The sequence below is a fragment of the Choloepus didactylus genome, chromosome 6 (assembly GCF_015220235.1).
Source record: "Choloepus didactylus isolate mChoDid1 chromosome 6, mChoDid1.pri, whole genome shotgun sequence".
NCBI lineage: Eukaryota > Metazoa > Chordata > Mammalia > Pilosa > Megalonychidae > Choloepus > Choloepus didactylus.
This window is the reverse complement of record NC_051312.1, coordinates 47416346-47439170: the sequence shown is the minus strand read 5'-3', so window position 1 is coordinate 47439170 and position 22825 is coordinate 47416346. Positions and strand designations below refer to the sequence as shown.

The 22825-nt window shown below is 36.3% G+C and overlaps 1 protein-coding gene across 2 annotated transcripts in view; it reads right to left on the bottom strand.

The window, feature by feature from the left end:
* CCDC73 (coiled-coil domain containing 73) overlaps window positions 1-22825 on the bottom strand; it is a 250565-nt gene that overhangs the window by 74314 nt on the left and 153426 nt on the right. The window contains exons 9-10 of one of the 2 annotated variants that reach the window (XM_037838965.1): window positions 22457-22592; window positions 22154-22233 (exon numbers count right to left, since the gene is read on the bottom strand). In XM_037838965.1, the coding sequence (XP_037694893.1) occupies window positions 22154-22233; window positions 22457-22592 (216 nt within the window). Of the gene's footprint in view, window positions 1-22153; window positions 22234-22456; window positions 22593-22825 lie in introns of those variants that run through there. The other variant, XM_037838966.1, reaches the window with a different exon arrangement.

Sequence of the window (22825 nt, the reverse complement as noted above, 5' to 3'; positions counted from 1 at the left end):
TTTCCATTCTTGGGACTGTCTTCTTCCTAGAACCAGTAGCAAGAGGCCATTTCAGGTATTACATCCTGAATGTCTCTTTCTGGGGCTCTTTCTAAACAGCAAGAAAAAAATTTTCTTTAAATACCACCTACTGGTCAGAATTAAGTCACATATTCATTCCTGAACCAAAGATTAGCAAGAGGAATGAAATGATATTAACTGGCAAAAAGATAGACTGGACTTCTGGGGAGGAATGGATGTTGAGAAATTATTACAAGGCTCATTACAAGAACTTCCGCTAACACTGGAAAAGTTACAGGTTGTTCAGAATATCACTAACTACAAAATAAAACATATTACAGAACAAATAAGGATAAACAAATCTTTTTTACAAGCTGCTTGACATTGAGCAATTCACCTAATCTCTTTGGGTCTCAGTCCCTTCTGCCACCTCCACCCCCCCACCCCCCCCCCCAAAAAAAGAGGTTGAATCCAGTTAGTGGTTTTCAAATTGTGATCTGAGAAATCCTTGAGGTTCTAAGGAGCCCCTCAAGGGCTGCTAATAGAGAAGAGGAACCAATAGGTAAGGATTCCTTAACCTTCCCTTCAAGCACAGCAGCTGTGCCTTTATTTGTTTTAATATTGAGCTTCCACATCTTGGACAAATGGTTATGCAGCTCAAAGAAAGATGAAAAACACTAGATTAGATGATCCCTACAATTCTGTGAAATTTATAGATGATCTAAAGAAGATAAATAGCTTGAAGAGAGATAAACAGCTTGTAGAAATAGTTCAAGCATGTACACAGAAATCAGGTGAGGAGTCAGAAGGCATTTCAGACTTTCCTATTTGATAAGGCATTTAAAGGGCAAACTGAGCCTGTGTTTCAGTCATTTTGAAAGCCTATACAAATAAATAATCCACCTATAACTATTGTGCAGAAAAGCTGTCCACGGGCTTAGTCTTGTATTTAACCTAATTTCATTTGCAAGTAACAATAATAATCCTGTAAAATTCTACAGCATGTTAAACTTCTGACATGCTTTTTCATGCATTTTATTTTATACTTATAATATATATACAAGGGGAAAGGCAGATATTATTACAAACGAGAATAAAAAGGGGGAAAAGAGAAGAGCAACACAGTATTTTAACTATTTTTGAAAGGTTTAGTTTTAAAAAAAGGTGAAGTGATAAGATAAACAGAATTAGAAATATTATTCAGAGAATTCTGTATAGGCAGGAATAGGCTAATGAACTTAATGAATAGTTGGTATTGAAAGACTAGAGGAAGAGGAGTAGATATGGGAGTGTAATGATACAGATGATAGAAAAGGATGCTCTGGCTGAAAGAAAAAAGGATGAACAGAAGACTCAAAGCATATAAAGAGCTGTAGTTCAGCAGTCTGAATAGTTAACAACATCCCCCCTTTTAATAAAGAATTCAGGAGAAAAACTTATGTGGATAAATTGCTCATGCTGCTACTATTATCAGTGCAGTGGTTAAGATCACAGGCTCTGGAGCCAACTTTGTCTAGATTCCAATCCCCATTGCTATTGTTCATGTTATGTGACTTTAGGCAACTTACTTAACTTCCTTCTGCTTCACCTTCCTCATCTGAAAATGCAAATGATAATGTCTAAAAATCTAACAAAATTCTTGGCAGGTAATAATCCATGCAACAAGCATTTGCTGAACATCTACTAGGTGCCAGGCACTGTTAGCTATTTTTATTTTCACTAAGGCAAACCCAAATGCGAACCCAAAGGATTCTATGATTGCTACAGTCACAGTATGATGTAGAATTATTTCCTCGGCTTCTAAAATAAAGTACTCTGAAGTCTTCATATAGGTATGAATAATTAGGTATTCTTTTATTTAAATAATTAAAATTCTCTCATAGCTGATAACAATAATAAGAGTTTTCCTGTAGTCTACATAAGTTCCTCAAGGAAAGGCATCAGGTTGCATACTTAGTTTAGTATCCCATAGCACTTTGACAGATTCAAGGATCTAAGAGAAACTAAAAATTGTAATGAATGAAATGGAGAACACCTGTAAGTAGAAGAGAGTAATGAACATAATATAAAGAAAAAACTGATTTACACTTGCCAAAAATAAGATTTGATGAAATCAAAGTTTTGATTTATTCAGGATAAGGTAAATGGAAATAAAAATATTTGGTGAATACAGTCAATGTCCTCCCAACTGTTATTGTTAAAGACACAATAGTCCATAATCAATTTGCAAGGTTGCTTAGAAAGTGGTGGTTGTTAAGTATTTTGCTGAGAGTTTAAACAGGGGTTGAATCAGCTAGTTTCACTCCATTCAAGGTAACAATTACAGCCCTGTGATTACCATGTTTCAGAAAGATGTTCAGGGTTCAAGTATGAGTATACCAGTGTAGTTTCATTGCCACTGCTGGAAAAATAAAGCTTAGTAGGTGGTGAGTCATTAGAATTATGTTAACATAAAAAGAAGAGCATATTTTATGGCTGGAAAATAACACTGACTGTTGTTATACACAGCCCTAAAAAATAAGTTGATTCTGCATCATAAGTTCAGATCCAAGAATATGCTAGAAAATAAGACAACTGCAAAAATAAGATAGTATAATAAATCATTATTCTGGTCCATAGGCCAATGGTATTTGACTTAAACTTAGTTGAATAAAAGAATTTATTGATTTTATTATTTCCACCATGGATAAATATTCAGAATCATAGGATAATAGTTAAAACAACTATGGATACTAACAGATGTAAAAATAAATCTACTTCAGCAATAAATTTAACATCTTAGGGATTTATGAGATTAATTCAAAAGCAAAATAGCTGTTAAAGAATCTTAAAGTTTTAATCTCAACTCGGATTTATAGGATTTTTGACTAGTATTTGTACTGTTACATAGTATTGAGTCAAGCATCATCTAAGTAACAAAAAAATCTTTTATATTCAACTGATGCATGACTGGTCTACAGTTCTTTAAAGACACCAATGATATTGGCTTTAACATAATGAATAACTTTCTTTATACAATAGTGTTTCTAAAAACTTGCTCTCAAGCTGCACTGTTATGCACTAAAATGACTTGTAAAGGAAAACTTGCAACAGTTTTTTGAAATATTTACTTTTTATATTGAGTTTTCCTAAAACAAGATACACCTGTATGAATTAAATGAATATTAACATGAAGTGGCTTACAAGTCTGTGAATAAATAAGAGGACTGGTTTTTAAAAAGGTTTTTCTTCTGTCAAAGTTCCAAAATACAACAAACTTTTTTCAGCAAATCAAAATATGGAGCTATTGTAATCCATAAGTCCTAAGCCTTATAGGAGAAATCCTAAAATGCATCACTTCCTATTACAATAGTTGTCATGAAATAACAGGGAGTGGGCAGGAGAAACAGAAAACCAGTACATGACTGACAAAAATAAAAACAAACGATCTCTTTCTTTTTCTCTTATACATTAATTACTTAATCCCAAGAGCATAATAAATTAATATCAGAGACTTCCATGAGATGATTTTCCACGTAAAATATGCCTTTGATTTTATAGTCTTTATAGTCTTAAATATCCTGAACTTTTAGTACATTGTCTGTTTTCTAACCATTTTATTCAAAGCTGTTAGTCTGGCAAATAAACAGCACACGCTTTGATCTCATTAAATTACAACTTATAGTTACTAGAGTCGTAAATAGTGTGCCCTTTTTTCCTTCACCCCTCGTTTTCTGGTATGGGGTAGTCTGTTTAATATCACTCTCTCCTTGAGCACTCTGACATTTACTCAGACAAATAACAGAGGTTATGAATGCTGCTCATAGATAGTATCAGGAATTCTTCATGATTGCCATAATGGAGAACCCAGCATTTAAAACTGTAATACCTAGTTTTATCTAATGACTATGTTTGGTCTGTTTAACTTTGCTCCACAAAAAAAAGGAATTCCATCTTATCATAAACCAATAACAACTGCTCTGGACAAAATCATACAACAGCATAAAAGAAAAATGAAAATTATCTTTGGGAAAATTAACGATCAGAAGTTTTAAGCAAGTGATATAATCAATGTGACTTGACTTGATTAGCTTCTGACAAAGTAAAAAAAAAAATTTTTTTTCTTAAATTTAAAAATCAAAGCTACATTAATAACACAAAATACAAAATTATCTTACATATAATACCTGAGAATTAAAATTTGGCTCTTGAAACATACTTTTAAATACTCACCCTTTCAGTGACTCAGAGTTTGATTTCTCAAAGGTAATAAAACACTCTCATTTTACCATTACATGAAATCTCTTTTCCAAGAACTATTTGGCAGCATGGTCACTGACTGTATTGCTTTCCAGAGTGACAGGCCACCACAACATGACTCATCAGTACATTTAAGTAGTCCTGGCCTAGGCCCCAAGGCTTGGGTAAAAGGGGCCAGTGTGATCCTGAGCAACACCATTCCACTCATGCAAAGAAAGGGACATTTTTCACATTCTTACATAAATTTGCATGATTACCTTTTCCTGGATTACATGAGTCTCAGCTCTATCTTCAGGTCCAACTCTTAAACTATATGTTAGAAATAAGACTATTATATTACAAAGAAATATTTTGTTTTTATTACATATGAGAAATATATAATTTAGTACAGAAGTTTATGAGGTATAATCTTTTCACAATAATGCAAAGACCAACAAACCTCATTGAATTTGAAGGAAATAAAGGCATATGAATATTTTAATATAATCACACAAAATGGTATTTAATCACTTTTCATTGATAAAAATATTAAATAAAAAATTTGAAAGAACTGAAACCAAAGAGACATCACTTAAAATGTGCTTATTCACAACAAGTGAGTGAATAATTATTTACACTTGCATTTGAAGTTTATATTGATAAAAATGAATGGCCCTGACTTGCCCTTGGGAAGACTGTTGCTGCAAAGGAGAGTTTAGGCCTGCCTATACTTGTGCCTAAGAGCCTCCTCCTGAATGCCTTTATTGCTCAGATGTGGCCCTCTCTCCCTAGCCAAGCCAACTTGGCAGGTGAAATCACTGCCCTCCCCCCTACATGGGATCTGACATCCAGGGGAGTGAAACTCCCTGGCAACGAGGAATATGACTCCCGGGGAGGAATCTAGACCTGGCATGGTGGGATGGAGAACATCTTCTTGAACAAAAGAGGGATGTGAAAGGAAATGAAATAAGCTTCAGTGGCAGAGAGATTCCAATAGGAGCCAAGAGGTCATTCTGGTGGGCACTTGTATGCACAACATAGACAACCTTTTTAGGTTCTAATGAATTGAATAGCTAAAAAAAAAAAAAAAAGAATGGCCCTGTTAATTCCTTGATATGGAATTCCAGACAAATTTTTAAAATTACTGTTTTTTCTCCTTATATTAAAAAGGCTATATTCTAGAATGTGACAGAAAATAAATGTTTTCTACATAAAAATTATCCTCTTAGGTAGTATGCTAGGTGGACATAAGGCTTTTAATGGCTAGAAAATATTATTGCTATAGTGTTCTATACTTGGCTACAGGCTCTTATTTTCTCAATTCCTCAGGCATAAGAATAAAAACAGGGGAAGATACAACCAATTTATTGGTAGTTATAGGATCAAAACCTACATATAACTGTCAATAGCGGTACAAATATTCATGGGCTTTGAACCCTAGTTTGGCATTTAGAAGAACCTCATTCTTTATCCTGAGTGGTACTGCTTCCCTTGAAAGAGAGTTAAAAAAAAAAAAAAAGTAGTAAAATTTCCTCTTTGCTGAAGTTAGGCATTAAAGTACATGTCATCTAACTGGTAGTATACAACACTCCTTTTCAAAACTTTGGCCTAAGTTTCTAGATCTTAATTAGATCTTAATTACAGTAAAATCATAGTTAACTATAAAAATAGTGAAATTGTATATATATATAAAATTTAATGCTTAGGGTTCTTTCACCATATAAAAGTTGTGTTTACTCTAGCGCACAGCCCTGAAGTTTCATACCATCTCTAAACATGTTAAAGACAGAATCTATCACATTCTAGTAGCAACAGATATGAAGTTTAGGAAGCAAAACCCAAAGTCTCTTATATTCACAAGCTGTCTGTGAGACATATACATCAGAAAGGCCACTTTTAAAGCTTTTCAGATGAAGTTATTCAATCATGCCTGCCTTTGCAAAATTATTACCACACAAGTTTACACTGAAGGTAAATATTTATTAGACTGTCTTACTTACTAATAACACATTATGACTTATTTTAAAGTTCAAACAAAGCAGTTGGCTACCCCAAGTTCTGTTCAATCCTTCATAAAATTTAAGGCATCTGGACACGGGGCAAGATGGCAGACTGATGAGCTGTATGTTTTAGTTACTCCTCTAGGAAAGTAGGTAGAAAGCCAGGAACTGCGTGGACTGGACACCACAGAGCAATCTGACTTTGGGCATACTTCATACAACACTCATGAAAACGTGGAACTGCTGAGATCAGCGAAATCTGTAAGTTTTTGCGGCCAGGGGACCCGCGCCCCTCCCTGCCAGGCTCAGTCCCATGGGAGGAGGGGCTGTCAGCTCCGGGAAGGAGAAGGGAGAACTGCAGTCGCAGCCCTTATCGGAAACTCATTCTACTGATCCAAACTCCAACCATAGATAGACTGAGACCAGACACCAGAGAATCTGAGAGCAGCCAGCCCAGCAGAGAGGAGACAGGCATAGAAAAAAAACAACACGAAAAACTCCAAAATGAAAGCGGAGGATTTTTGGAGTTCTGGTGAACATAGAAAGGGGAAGGGCAGAGCTCAGGCCCTGAGGCGCATATGCAAATCCTGAAGAAAAGCTGATCTCTCTGCCCTGTGGACCTTTCCTTAATGGCCCTGGTTGCTTTGTCTCTTAGCATTTCAATAACCCATTAGATCTCTGAGGAGGGCCCTTTTTTTTTTTTTTTTTAATCCTTTTTTCTTTTTCTAAAACAATTACTCTAAGAAGCCCAATATAGAAAGCTTCAAAGACTTGCAATTTGGGCAGGTTAAGACAAGAGCAGAACTAAGAGAACTCTGAGACAACAGGCAATAATCCAGTGGCTGAGAACATTCACTAAACACCACAACTTCCCAAGTAAAGGGGGGGTGTCTGCTCACAGCCATCATCCTGGTGGACAGGAAACACTCCTGCCCATCGCCAGCCCCATAGCCCAGAGCTGCCCCAGACAACACAGTGTGATGGAAGTGCTTCAAATAACAGGCACACACCACAAAACTGGGCGTGGACATTAGCCTTCCCTGCAACCTCAGCTGACTGTCTCAGAGTTGGGAAGGTGGAGCAGTGTGAATTAACAAAGCCCCATTCAACCATCATTTCAGCAGACTGGGAGCCTCCCTACACAGCCCAGCAGCCCAGAACCGCCCTGGGGGGACGGCACTCACCTGTGACATAGCACAGTCATCCCTCAACAGAGGACCCGGGGTGCACGGCCTGGAAGAGGGGCCCACTTGCAAGTCTCAGGAGCCATACGCCAATACCAAGGACTTGTGGGTCAGTGGCAGAGACAAACTGTGGCAGGACTGAACTGAAGGATTAGACTATTGCAGCAGCTTTAAAACTCTAGGATCACCAAGGAGATTTGATTGTTAGGGCCACCCCCTCTCCCTGACTGCCCAGAAACACGCCCCAAATACAGGGCGGGCAACACCAAGTACACACGCAAGCTTGGTACACCAATTGGACCCCACAAGACTCACTCCTCCACTCACCACAAAGGCACAGCAAGGGAGAACTGGCTCGTGGACGCCACCTGCTGGTTAGTTAGAGAAAGTGTACTCCACGAAGCTGTAGATCTGATAAATTAGAGATAAGGACTTCAATAGGTCTACAAATCCTAAAAGAACCCTATCAAGTTCAGCAAATGCCACGAGGCCAAAAACAACAAAAAATTATAAAGCATATGAAAAAACCAGACGATATGGATAACCCAAGCCCAAACACCCAAATCAAAAGATCAGAAGAGACACAGCACCTAGAGCAGCTACTCAAAGAACTAAAGATGAACAATGAGACCATAGTACGGGATACAAAGGAAATCAAGAAGACCCTAGAAGAGCATAAAGAAGACATTGCAAGACTAAATAAAAAAATGGATGATCTTATGGAAATTAAAGAAACTGTTGACCAAATTAAAAAGATTCTGGACACTCATAGTACAAGACTAGAGGAAGTTGAACAACGAATCAATGACCTGGAAGATGACAGAATGGAAAATGAAAGCATAAAAGAAAGAATGGGGAAAAAAATTGAAAAAAATCGAAATGGACCTCAGGATATGATAGATATATGAAACGTCCAAATATAAGACTCATTGGTGTCCCAGAAGGGGAAGAAAAGGGTAAAGGTCTAGGAAGAGTATTCAAAGAAATTGTTGGGGAAACTTCCCAAATCTTCTAAACAACATAAATACACAAATCATAAATGCTCAGCGAACCCAAATAGAATAAATCCAAATAAACCCACTCGAGACATATACTGATCACACTGTCAAACACAGAAGAGAAGGAGCAAGTTCTGAAAGCAGCAAGAGAAAAGCAATTCACCACATACAAAGGAAACAGCATAAGACTAAGTAGTGACTACTCAGCAGCAACCATGGAGGCGAGAAGCAGTGGCACGATATATTTAAAATTCTGAGTGAGAAAAATTTCCAGCCAAGAATACTTTATCCAGCAAAGCTCCTTCAAATTTGAGGGAGAGCTTAATTTTTCACAGACAAACAAATGCTGAGAGAATTGCTAACAAGAGACCTGCCCTACTGGAGATACTAAAGGGAGCCCTACAGACAGAGAAACAAAGAAAGGACAGAGACTTGGAGAAAGGTTCAGTACTAAAGAGACTCGGTATGGGTACAATAAAGGATATTAATAGACAGAGGGGAAAAATATGACAAACATAAACCAAAGGATAAGATGGCTGATTCAAGAAAGCCTTCACGGTTATAACGTTGAATGTAAATGGATTAAACTCCCCAATTAAAAGATATAGATTCGCAGAATGGATCAAAAAAAATGAACCATCAATATGTTGCATACAAGAGACTCATCTTAGACACAGGGACACAAAGAAATGAAAGTGAAAGGATGGAAAAAAATATTTCATGCAAGCTACAGCCAAAAGAAAGCAGTGTAGCAATATTAATCTCAGATAAAATAGACTTCAAATGCAGGATGTTTCGAGGACAAAGAAGGCCACTACATACTAATAAAAGGGGCAATTCAGCAAGAAGAAATAACAGTCGTAAATGTCTATGCACCAATCAAGGTGCCACAAAATACATGAGAGAAACACTGGCAAAACTAAAGGAAGCAATTGATGTTTCCACAACAATTGTGGGAGACTTCAACACATCACTCTCTCCTATAGATAGATCAACCAGACAGAAGACCAATAAGGAAATTGAAAACCTAAACAATCTGATAAATGAATTAGATTTAACAGACATATACAGGACATTACATCCCAAATCACCAGGATACACATACTTTTCTAGTGCTCACGGAACTTTCTCCTGAATAGATCATATGCTGGGACATAAAACAAGCCTCAATAAATTTAAAAAGATTGAAATTATTCAAAGCACATTCTCTGACCACAATGGAATACAATTAAAGTCAATAACCATCAGAGACTTAGAAAATTCACAAATACCTGGAGGTTAAACAACACACTCCTAAACAATCAGTGGGTTAAAGAAGAAATAGCAAGAGAAATTGCTAAATATATAGAGACGAATGAAAATGAGAACACAATATACCAAAACCTATGGGATGCAGCAAAAGCAGTGCTAAAGGGAAATTTATAGCACTAAACGCATATATTAAAAAGGAAGAAACAGCCAAAATCAAAGAACTAATGGATCAACTGAAGAAGCTAGAAAATGAACAGCAAACCAATCCTAAACCAAGTAGAAGAAAAGAAATAACAAGGATTAAAGCAGAAATAAATGACATAGAGAACAAAAAAACAAAAGAGAGGATAAATGTCACCAAAAGTTGGTTCTTTGAGAAGATCAACAAGATTGACAACCCCCTAGCTAGACTGACAAAATCAAAAAGAGAGAAGACCCATATAAACAAAATAATGAATGAAAAAGGTGACATACCTGCAGATCCTGAAGAAATTAAAAAAATTATAAGAGGATCTTATGAACAACCGTATGGCAACAAACTGGATAATGTAGAAGAAATGGACAATTTCCTGGAAACATATGAACAACCTAGACTGACCAGAGAAGAAATAGAAGACCTCAATCAACCCATCACAAGCAAAGAGATCCAATCAGTCATCAAAAATCTTCCCACAAATAAATGCCCAGGGCCAGATGGCTTCACAGGGGAATTCTACCAAACTTTCCAGAAAGAACTGACACCAATCTTACTCAAACTATTTCAAAACATTGAAGAAAATGGAACACTACCTAACTCATTTTATGAAGCTAACATCAATCTAATACCAAAACCAGGCAAAGATGCTACAAAAAAGGAAAACTACCGGCCAATCTCCCTAATGAATATAGATGCAAAAATCCTCAACAAAATACTTGCAAATCGAATCCAGAGACACATTAAAAAAACCATACACCATGACCAAGTGGGGTTCATTCGAGGCATGCAAGGATGGTTCAACATAAGAAAATCAATCAATGTATTACTACACATTAACAAGTCAAAAGGGAAAAATCAATTGATCATCTCAATAGATGCTGAAAAAGCATCTGACAAAATCCAACATCCCTTTTTAATAAAAACACTTCAAAAGTTAGGAATTGAAGGAAACTTCCTCAACATGATAAACAGCATATATGAAAAACCCACAGCCAGCATAGTACTCAATGGTGAGAGACTGAAAGCCTTCCCTCTAAGATCAGGAACAAGACAAGGATGCCCGCTGTCACCACTGTTATTCAACATTGTGCTGGAAGTGCTAGCCAGGGCAATCCGGCAAGACAAAGAAATAAAAGGCATCCAAATTGGAAAAGAAGAAGTAAAACTGTCATTGTTTGCAGATGATATGATCTTATATCTAAAAACCCTGAGAAATCAACGATACAGCTACTAGAGCTAATAAAAAATTTAGCAAAGTAGCGGGATACAAGATTAATGCACATAAGTCAGTAATGTTTCTATATGCTAGAAATGAACAAACTGAAGAGACACTCAAGAAAAAGATACCATTTTCAATAGCAACTAAAAAAATCAAGTACCTAGGAATAAACTTAACCAAAGATGTAAAAGACCTATACAAAGAAAACTACATAACTCTACCAAAAGAAATACAAGGGGACCTTAAAAGTTGGAAAAATATTCCATGTTCATGGATAGGAAGGCTAAATGTCATTAAGATGTCAATTCTACCCAAACTCATCTACAGATTCAATGCAATCCCAATCAAAATTCCAAAAACTTACTATGCAGACTTGGAAAAGCTAGTTATCAAATTTATTTGGAAAGGGAAGATGCCTCGAATTGCTAAAGACACTCTAAAAAAGAAAAACGAAGTGGGAGGACTTACACTCCCTGACTTTGAAGCTTATCATAAAGCCACAGTTGCCAAAACAGCATGGTACTGGCACAAAGATAGACATATAGATCAATGGAATCGAATTGAGAATTCAGAGATAGACCCTCAGATCTATGGCCGACTGATCTTTGATAAGGCCCCCAAAGTCACTGAACTGAGTCATAATGGTCTTTTCAACAAATGGGGCTGGGAGAGTTGGATATCCATATCCAAAAGAATGAAAGAGGACCCCTACCTCACCCCCTACACAAAAATTAACTCCAAATGGACCAAAGATCTCAATATAAAAGAAAGTACCATAAAACTCCTAGAAGGTAATGTAGGAAAACATCTTCAAGACCTTGTATTAGGCGGCCACTACCTAGACTTTACACCCAAAGCACAAGCAACAAAAGAGAGAATAGATAAATGGGAACTCCTCAAGCTTAGAAGTTTCTGCACCTCAAAGGAATTTCTCAAAAAAGTAAAGAGGCAGCCAACTGAATGGGAAAAAATTTTTGGAAACCATGTATCTGAGAAAAGACTGATATCTTGCATATATAAAGAAATCCTACAACACAATGACAATAGTACAGACAGCCCAATTATAAAATGGGCAAAAGATATGAAAAGACAGTTCTCTGAAGAGGAAATACAAATGGCCAAGAAACACATGAAAAAATGTTCAGCTTCACTAGCTATTAGAGAGATGCAAATTAAGACCACAATGAGATACCATCTAACACCGGTTAGAATGGCTGCCATTAAACAAACAGGAAACTACAAATGCTGGAGGGGATGTGGAGAAATTGGAACTCTTATTCGTTGTTGGTGGGACTGTATAATGGTTCAGCCACTCTGGAAGTCAGTCTGGCAGTTCCTTAGAAAACTAGACATAGAGTTACCATTCAATCCAGCGATTGCACTTCTCAGTATATACCCAGAAGATCGGAAAGCAGTGACACGAACAGATATCTGCAGGCCTATGTTCATAGCAGCATTATTCACAATTGCCAAGAGATGGAAACAACCCAAATGTCCTTCAGCAGATGAGTGGATAAATAAAATGTGGTATATACACACGATGGAATACTACGCGGCAGTAAGAAGGAACGATCTCGTGAAACATATGACAACATGGATGAACCTTGAAGACGTAATGCTGAGCGAAATAAGCCAGGCACAGAAAGAGAAATATTATATGCTACCACTAATGTGAACTTTGAAAAATGTAAAACAAATGGTTTATAATGTAGAATGTAGGGGAACTAGCAGTAGAGAGCAATTAAGGAAGGCGGAACAATAATCCAAGAAGAACAGATAAGCTATTTAATGTTCTGGGGATGCCAGGAATGACTATGGTCTGTTAATTTCTGATGGATATAGTAGGAACAAGTTCACAGAAATGTTGCTATATTATGTAACTTCTTGGGGTAAAGTAGGAACATGTTGGAAGTTAAGCAGTTATCTTAGGTTAGTTGTCTTTTTCTTACTCCCTTGTTATGGTCTCTTTGAAATGTTCTTTTATTGTATGTTTGTTTTCTTTTTAACTTTTTTTTCATACAGTTGATTTAAAAAAGAAGGGAAAGTTAAAAAAAAAAAAAAAATGAAAGAAAGAAAAAACAAGGAAAAAAAAAGATGTAGTGCCCCCTTGAGGAGCCTGTGGAGAATGCAGGGGTATTCGCCTACCCCACCTCGATGGTTGCTAACATGACCACAGACACAGGGGACTGGTGGTTTGATGGGTTGAGCCCTCTACCATAGGTTTTACCCTTGGGAAGACAGTTGCTGCAAAGGAGAGGCTAGGCCTCCCTATAATTGTGCCTAAGAGCCTCCTCCCGAATGCCTCTTTGTTGCTCAGATGTGGCCCTCTGTCTCTGGCTAAGCCAACTTGAAAGGAGAAATCACTGCCCTCCCCACTACGTGGGATCGGACACCCAGGGGAGTGAATCTCCCTGGCAACGTGGAATATGACTCCCGGGGAGGAATGTAGACCCGGCATCGTGGGACGGAGAATATCTTCTTGACCAAAAGGGGGATGTGAAAGGAAATGAAATAAGCTTCAGTGGCAGAGAGATTCCAAAACGAGCCGAGAGGTCACTCTGGTGGGCACTCTTACGCACACTTTAGACAACCCTTTTTAGGTTCCAAAGAATTGGGGTAGCTGGTGGTGGATACCTGAAACTATCAAACTACAACCCAGAACCCATGAATCTCAAAGACAGTTGTATAAAAATGTAGCTTATGAGGGGTGACAATGGGATTGGGAAAGTCATAAGGACCACACTCCACTTTGTCTAGTTTATGGATGGATGAGTAGAAAAATACGGGAAGGAAACAAACAGACAAAGGTACCCAGTGTTCTTTTTTACTTCAATTGCTCTTTTTCACTCTAATTATTATTCTTGTTATTTTTGTGTGTGTGCTAATGAAGGTGTCAGGGATTGATTTAGGTGATGAATGTACAACTATGTAATGGTACTGTAAACAATCGAAAGTACGATTTGTTTTGTATGACTGCGTGGTATGTGAATATATCTCAATAAAATGAAGATAAAAAAAAAAAAAATTTAAGGCATCCACAGGGCAACACAAAACCATCCCTGGTAACGTATTTGCAGTTTAGTCTTCAAAAGCTATAAAGAATGACAAGGAAATCTAAAAATATAGGAGTTAAAATTATTTAAAATATTTGTTAATAATTGTTTTTAAATGCCATATATTTATTTCAGACAGCAGAAACCAAAGCATTCTCCTTAGAAATCTCACTTCACTTGTATTTCGCAAAAGTGCTTTAGAACTTAGATTTCTATCACCTGCATGAGTGTAAAGACAAAAGGAAGCCTGTAGGGTGATGAAAAAATTTCAGCAATGGATGACGGTGACGATAGCACATTTAGCATATACAATTTTGTGTCATTAACACCACTCTATTATATATCTATTTGAATGTGGTTAAAAGAGAAAATTTTAGGTTGCATATGTTACTAGAATATAAATTAAAAAAAAACCCCAAAGGACTGTACAACACAGTGAACCCTAAAGTAAACTATGGACTATTGTTAGTAGTACAGTTAAAATATTCTTTCATCAATTGTAATAAAGGTACCATACTAATGCAAAGTGTTAACAATGGGGGTGATATATGAGAACTTTATATTTTCTGCATGAGTTTTCTGTAAACCTACAACTTCTCCCATAAAGAAATTATTTTAAAAATGGTTAAAATGGGAAATTTCTATATATATATGTTTTACCACAATAAAAAATTTTTAAGTATTCAAAAATACTTTTTAAAAGTATTTTAATTAACTGGACAACAATTAAAAATTTTAAAAAAGGAATCACCATAGATCCAAGGATTAATGGAGTCCATACCCAGGGCTTAGGGCATAACCTATGGCTAACTTCCTGTCACACACTGGACTACCTAGATATGTCCACAAGTGTTCAGAGACACACACAGGTGAATGAGAGGGTCAAGTACCACAGTACCTTCCTCATTCACTTCTGAAATTCAGTTCCCTTCAAATCCCGATTCTATTCAATAGGCCAAATAATGCTACTCACTTTTATTTGATGCCCAATTTTTGTTTTCTGAAATTATTAAATCTACACTTTGTTTATTAAAGTAAACTGCCATTTCCAGTACAATACCATAAAACAGAGATACTGTAAAGCTATTTAGTCCCATTACTGCCAGAAAAAAGCTTGGTAATGTTCTTAATTCTTTATAGTTGGAACAAGAATGTTCACTTAGTGCATATAGAGGTAAACATCTTTTTTGGACTATCTGCCCAGAAACTTCGAGGAAACTATAGATTGAGACCCTGATTTTATTTTATTGGGTATATGCATGTATTTTTTCCTTTTAAAAGTAGAACCTTTTATCTATTTGGTACAGGATCTAAATTTTCTAAACGGTACAACTCTACAGTTGATTTGTTCGAAACACCGCAATTGCATGGAACTTTGAATAGGAAGTGAGATACGGTAGGTTAGTATAGGCTGGAGTGAAATAGTGACACATCCTAGAGTAATTTGGGCAGATAATAAAAATATTTACAGCCTCCCCCTCCCAGCCCCGAGGATCTGGGGGAAGGTGCGGATATGTTGGACATCCTCACCTGGACTGGTGTTGATGTTGTCACAAACATTGGGACTGGCGGTTTGATGTGCTGAGCCCTCGAGCATGGGACTTGCCCTTATGAAGCTCATTACCACAAAGGAGAGTCTAAAGTTGTATGTAATGGTGCCTAAGAGTCTCCTCCTGAGTACCTCTTTGTTGCTCTGATGTGGCCCTCTCTCTCTCTAACTGAGCCATCTCGACAGGTGAGCTCGCTGCCCTCCCCCCTACGTGGGACCCGACTCCCAGGGGTGTAAATCTCCCTGGCAACGCAGAGAATGACTCCCGGGGATGAATGTGGACCCGGCATCGTGGGACTGAGAGTATCTTCTTGACCAAAAGGGGGATGCAAAATGAGACGAAATAGTTTCAGTGGCTGAGAGATTCCAAATGGAGTCGAGAGGTCACTCTGGTGGACATTCTTATGCACTATATAGATAACACCTCTTAGGCTTTAATGTATTGGAATAGCTAGAAGTAAATACCTGAAACTACCAAACTCCAACCCAGCAGTCTGGACTCCTGAAGACAATTATACAATAATGTAGATTACAAGGGGTGACAGTGTGACTGTGAAGACCTTGTGGATCACACCCCCTTTATCTAGTGTATGGATGAGTGGAGGAATGGGGATAAAAACTAAAGGACAAATAGGGTGGGATGGGGGGATGATTTGGGTGTTCTTTTTTCACTTTTATTTTTTATTCTTGTTCTGGTTCTTTCTGATGTAAGGAAAATGTTCAGAGATAGAATGTGGTGATGAATGCATAACTATGTTATCATACTGTGGACAGTGGATTGTATATCATGGATGATTGTATGGTGTGTGACTGTATTTCAATAAAACTGAATTTAATTAAAAAAAAAAAAAGTAGAACCTTTCATATTCAAGATAACAACATTGACCCATATTAGTAGAAATGATATGTTCCTCAAAATTAATAAGGTATGTGAACAATACCAATCATATTCTTTTATCCTTTGAGATCAAAATACACCTTTGAGAAACAGCTAGGTGAGGCTTGGGATGCAATTTCCTATTGTGAAAAAGAATTTCCTCTGTACTGAATCAACTAGCCTATATAGAAAGAGAATTCACAACCTTGGCCTAACTAATGTTCTACTCTAACCAAGTGCATCAGTCAGAATCCTAATAGGAACTAATGTTCTACTCTAACCAAGTGCATCAGTCAGAATCCTAATAGGAAACAAATGGCACACCTAAATTAGGATAATTTAAAGATAGCTTATTTGCAAAGGTGTGGGCAGAATATAAAAGAACAACAAGGGATGATGCAAGTTCCAGAGACTAACAGCAATGGAGTTGTCACCATCTCTAGGCCCAAAATAACAAGAAGAGAAGTTACTGGAACCCAGAAGGAGAGAGGGTCCTGTAGAGTAGGCCACCTTGGCAGAAGCAGTGATCTGCTGAAGGGCATGGCCAGTCCAAAGTGACCTTACAGAGAGGGAAATAGAGGAATAAATACCCTGGTTCATTCTTTTTCCTTCTCTTTCCACGGATAAATAACCACAAAGTAAATGCAAATTATTAATGAGTGTTTAAATGGCACTCAGTAAATGCTGTCTTTCAAAACATTTACTGAATGTCAATAAGAATAGGTACTTAATACTCTCAGGGGTACAGAGGTGGTCCTAAAAGGACTCAAAGCAGTTTCAATTGAAATGGGGCTCTTTAGGGTACAGGGAAAGGAAAAGAGAGGTAATTCTCTGTAGAAAGAACCAGGCTGTGTCTCCTTCTCATTCCTCTAACACTACTTTCTCCTACTATCAGTTGGGATAATTTTAGTTGCAAATAATGGAAATTGGAACAGGTCTTAACCAAACTGGCTTAAATAATAATGGGAATTTATTGGCTCACATAACTGAAAAGTCTAGGGCAAGATGTGGGATTGATCAATATCCTGGGAGTCCACAATGTCATCAAAGAAGAGGTTTCTTTCAATTACACAGATCTGGCATCCACACAGTCAGGTTCCTTCTTTTTGGCTTCTCTCATGGTTGTAGGATTATACTACCAGCTAAGGTCATTTTTCCACTCCTGAACCAATGACTGGCCAGAGAAATGGAATATACTTTTGGCCTTCTGCAATTTCTGAGGGCATCAAGATAAAAATACGGATGAAGTTAGAAAGGGGAAAGGAGGAAATTGATGCTCAGTAAGTAGCCAATAAAATGTCCAGCGAACCCCTTCACTCATGATGCTCCAGCCATATTGGAATTCTAGTTCTTCAAATACAGGAAACTCTTTCCTACCTCAAGGATGTTGCCTCAAGTGCATGCTGTTCCCCTTGCCTGCAATATTCCCTTCCCTTCCTCACCTCTTTATCCCCAGATTGCCTATTAAAATGTTATGCTATCATAACATCCTTTATAATTTCTTCATATCATTTATAATAGTGTTAAATTATTTGACCTATGTGATTAGTTGTTTTATGTCAAACTCACCCACTGGACTATAAATTTCACATAAGCAGGAACATGTTTCATTTTCTTCATAGCTGTATCCTTAGTGCCTCATAGCATATGGCATATAGAAGTCACTCAATCAGTACTGAATGAATTAATGGTGCCAAATAAGTTGACATATAGGGAATGCCACCATAAAATGTATGCCACTGGTCACGAGTCAAAGAAGCAGTATTTTGAATAGATTAGAACAAATTCATTCAGTGTATTCATAACTCAAAATTTATGAAGCCATAATAAAAACATTTTATTAAGAAGGAAGGGAAGATGGTAGAAGTCTAGAATAAGTGTAACCAAGTGTCAAATAAGAGTTAGAGAACAAAGCCAATCAAGAAGAAAACCCTAGGCAAGAGAGAGAAAACAACCTCCAGAATAAACTATTCAAGAAAATCAGACGCCTAAATACCAGCAAAAAATCACAAGCCACACTAAGAAGCACGAAGATATGGCCCAGTCAAAGGAACAAACTAAAACTTCAGATGGAATAAAGAAGCTTAAACACCTGACCCTGCAGAAATAAAAGAAATAAGAAGATACTAGAGCAACTATATGCTAACAAACCAGACAACTTAGAAGAAGTGGACAACTTCCAAGAAACACATGAACAACCAGCACTGACTTGAGAAGATATAGAAGAACTCAACAAACCAATCACAAGTAAAGAGATTGAATCAGTCATCAAAAACCACCCAAGAAAGAAAAGTTCAGGACCAGATGGCTTCACATGTGAATTCTACCAAGCATTCCAGGAAGAATTAGTACCAATCCTGCTCAAACTCTTCAAAAAAATTGAAGAGGAGGGAAAACTACCTAACATAGCCTATAAAGCCAACATCACCCTAATACTAAAGCCAGACAAAGATACTACAAGAAAATAAAATTAGAGACCAATCTCTCTAATGAATATAGATGCAAAAATCCTCAACAAAATACTTGCAAATTGAATCCAGCAGCACATTAAAAAAATTATATACCATGACCAAGTGAGTTTTATTCCGGGTATGTAAGGGTGGTTCAACACAAGAAAAATCAATAAATGCAACACACCACATCAACACATTGAAGGGGGAAAACCATATGATCATCTCGACTGACCAGAAAAGCCATTTGACAAAATTCAGCATCCTTTTTTGATGGCAAAAAAAAAAAAGGAAACTTCCTCAACATGATAAAAGGATATATGAAAAGCCCACAGCTAACATTATACTCAATAGGGAAAGACTGAAAGCTTTCCCTCTAAGATCCTGAACAAGACAATGATGTCCACTGTCACCATTGTTATTCAACACTGTGCTGTACTTGCTAGGTAGAGCAATTAGGCAAGAAGAGGAAATAAAAAGCATCCAAATTGGAAAGGAAAAAGTAAAACTTTCACTGTTTACAGATGACATGAAACTATATGTATAAAATCCTGAAAAATCTACAACAAAGCTACTAGAGCTAATAAACAAATTCAGCAGAGCATACAAGATCAACATGCAAAAATCAGTAGTGTTTCTACTAATTTCTACTAGCAGTGAGCAATCTGAGGGGGAAATCAAGAAAAAAAATTTCATTTACAATAGCAACCAAAAGAATCAAATATCTAGGAATAAATTTAACCAAGAATGCAAAGGACCTATACACAGGGAACTATAAAACATTGCTAAAAGAAATCAAAGGAGACTAAATAGATGGAAGCACATACCGTGTTCATGGATTGGAAGACTAAATTTGGTTAAGATGTCAATTTTACCCAAAATGATTTGTAGATTCCAAGCAATACCAATCAAAATTCCAACAACTTACTCTGCAGAAATAGAAAAAACAATAAATTTATTTGGAAGGGCAGGGTGTCCTGAATAGCTGAAAACATCTTGAAAAAGAAAAGTGAATGGGAGGTGTCACACTTCCTGACTTTAAAGCATATTACAAAGCTACAGTGGTCAAAACATCATGGTATTGGCATAAAGATAGATATACTGACCAATGGAATCAAATTAAGAGTTCAGAAATAGACCCTCTCATCTATGGACAATTGAGTTTTGACAAGGCAGCCAAGTCCACTCTACTGGGACAGAACAGCCTCTTCAACAAATGGTGCTGAGAGAACTGGATATCCTTATCCAAAAGAATAAAAGAGATCCTTATCTCACATCTTACATAAAAATTAATTCAAAATGGATCAAAAACCTAAATATTAGTGCTAAGACCATAAAGCTCTTAGAAGAAAATGTAGGGAAATATTTAAAGATCTTGTGGTAGGAGGGTTTCCTAGACCTTACACCCAAAGTGTAAGCAGTGAAAGAAGAAATAGATAAATGGGATATCCTCAAAATCGAATACTTTTGTGTGTCAAAGAACTCTGTCAAAAAGTAAAAAAGCAGCCTACTCAATGGGAGAAAATATCCAGAAACCACATATCCAATAAGGGGTTAATATCCAGACTGTATAAAGAGATCCTACCACTCAACAACAAAAAGACAAAAAACCCAATTTAAAAATGGGCAAAAGACATGGATAGACACTTACCCAAAGAAGAAATATAAATGGCTAAAAAGCACATGAAAAGATGCTCAACTTCACTAGCTATTAGGGAAATGCAAATCAAAACCACAAAATACCATTTCACACCTACTAGAATGGCCATTATAAAAAAAAAAACAGAAAACTACAAGTGCGGGAAAGGATGTGGAAAAATAGGTATACTTATTCACTGTTGGTTGGAATGTAGAATGGTGTGGCTGCTCTTGAAGGCAGTTTGGTGGTTCCTGAAGAAGCTAAGTATACAACTGCCATATGATCCAGCAATCCTGTTACTAGATATATACTCAGAAGAACTAAAAGCAGGGACATGTATAGACATTTTCACACCAATGTATATAGCAGCATTATTCATGATAGCCAACAGATGGAAACAGCCCAAATCCCCATCAACTGAGGAGTGGGTAAACAAAGTGTGGTATATACATACAATGGGATATTTTGCAACTCTAAGACAGAACATAGTCATGATGCATGCAACAACGTGGATGAACCCTGATGACATTATGTTGTGCAAAATAAGCCAGAACAAAAGGACAAAAACTGCATGGTCTCACTAATATGAACTAATTATAATGAGCAAACTCTGAGAGTTAAATTTAAGAGCACAGGTTATCAGGAGATAAAGAAAGAGTAGAAATCAGGCAATTGATGCTTAAGGAGTACAGAATATTTAATAAGGTTGATTGTAAAGGTTTGGAAATGGATAGCACAATATTGTGTGATGGTAGCACCATACTGTAAGATAACAAACAAAGCTGAGTGTAAGGATGAAAGAGGAAGGCTAGGGTCGAGTTTTTCACCAGAAGAAAAGCTAGAGAATAAAAACTGCGACTGTATAGCTTAGCAGAAACCTAGAATAAACAACATCAATATAAGAAAGTTTTTATATGAACTAGAACAAAAGTATGTAATTTATTATCAGCTGTTAAAAATGGGATCGTATATGGGAACATACAATTATACAAACTAAGATCTACATTTAACAGTAACACTGTAATATCCTTTCATTAACTGTAAAAAAGCCACTATACCAAAGCTAAATATTAATAATAGGGGGACATAAGTGAGGGGTATGGGATTTTTTCTTTTCTTTTTGGAAGAAATGGGAATGTTCTCATATAGATTGTGGTAGTAGATGCACAATCATGGGATTATACCAAGAGCCACTGATTGTACACTTAGGATGGATTGTATGGAGTGTGAATAAAACTGTTTTTTTAAAAAAGTAAACAGGAAGAAAGGAAAAATACATATTGTTAATTCTATGTTATTGTAAGAGCTCCTTATTACAACTTTCTGATCATTAAAAGTCCGAGTAATTATTACTACACATTTGCTTTCAGAATAAACAAACTGGTAGTTAATTTAAAAAAAACATTTTAGTTATCCTCCTGCCAAAAAAAAACCCAACTATTTTTTAGTAATATTCCATATAACTAATTATTTTCAAATATAATCTTTACATAATACTATGAAACTGTGCCAATCGTACCTTCTTTAAGCTGCATATTTCAGATTCTTGTTTTTTATTTAAAGCTGAAAGTCTTTTGTTTAACTGTAATGCTTCCTGTACTGCAACATGAAAGATATTTAGGAAAACATTATATTCAGTGTACATTTTAAAGAAGTTATTACTGCCAATGTAATGTATATAATTATTATTGAGAATTTAAGTAATATTTATTAAACTGCCATTTACCATTACAGAATCAGATAAATTCAATTTATTCATTACAAATAAGTTCATTTAAACATTCCCTATCAAATACATATGTTTAAATAAAATATTGCCTACCATTTTGTTCTAACTTTTCATGATTCTCTTTTACCAATCCAAACTGATTTGTTATTGTGGCATAGTATTTCTCAATTTCATTCAGTTGCTTATGATGATCTTCTTTAGCCAAAAGATGAAACTGGACCTGTTGTTCCTATTTTGAGGAGTAATTTAAAATGTTATATAAATATATTGTGGTAAACAACTGTTGTTATTAATATACCATAGATAAATGAGAAGGAAATGTTAGAAGATGTTTCTAAATCTATGTAAAATTAAAGAAAAAATTTTTCCTATAATAAAATACATACTTCAGGTTATATTTTCCTTGTTCACAATTTTTTTTTCAAAATTAGTTGGCTGTTTTACTTATAGAAAAGTTAATCA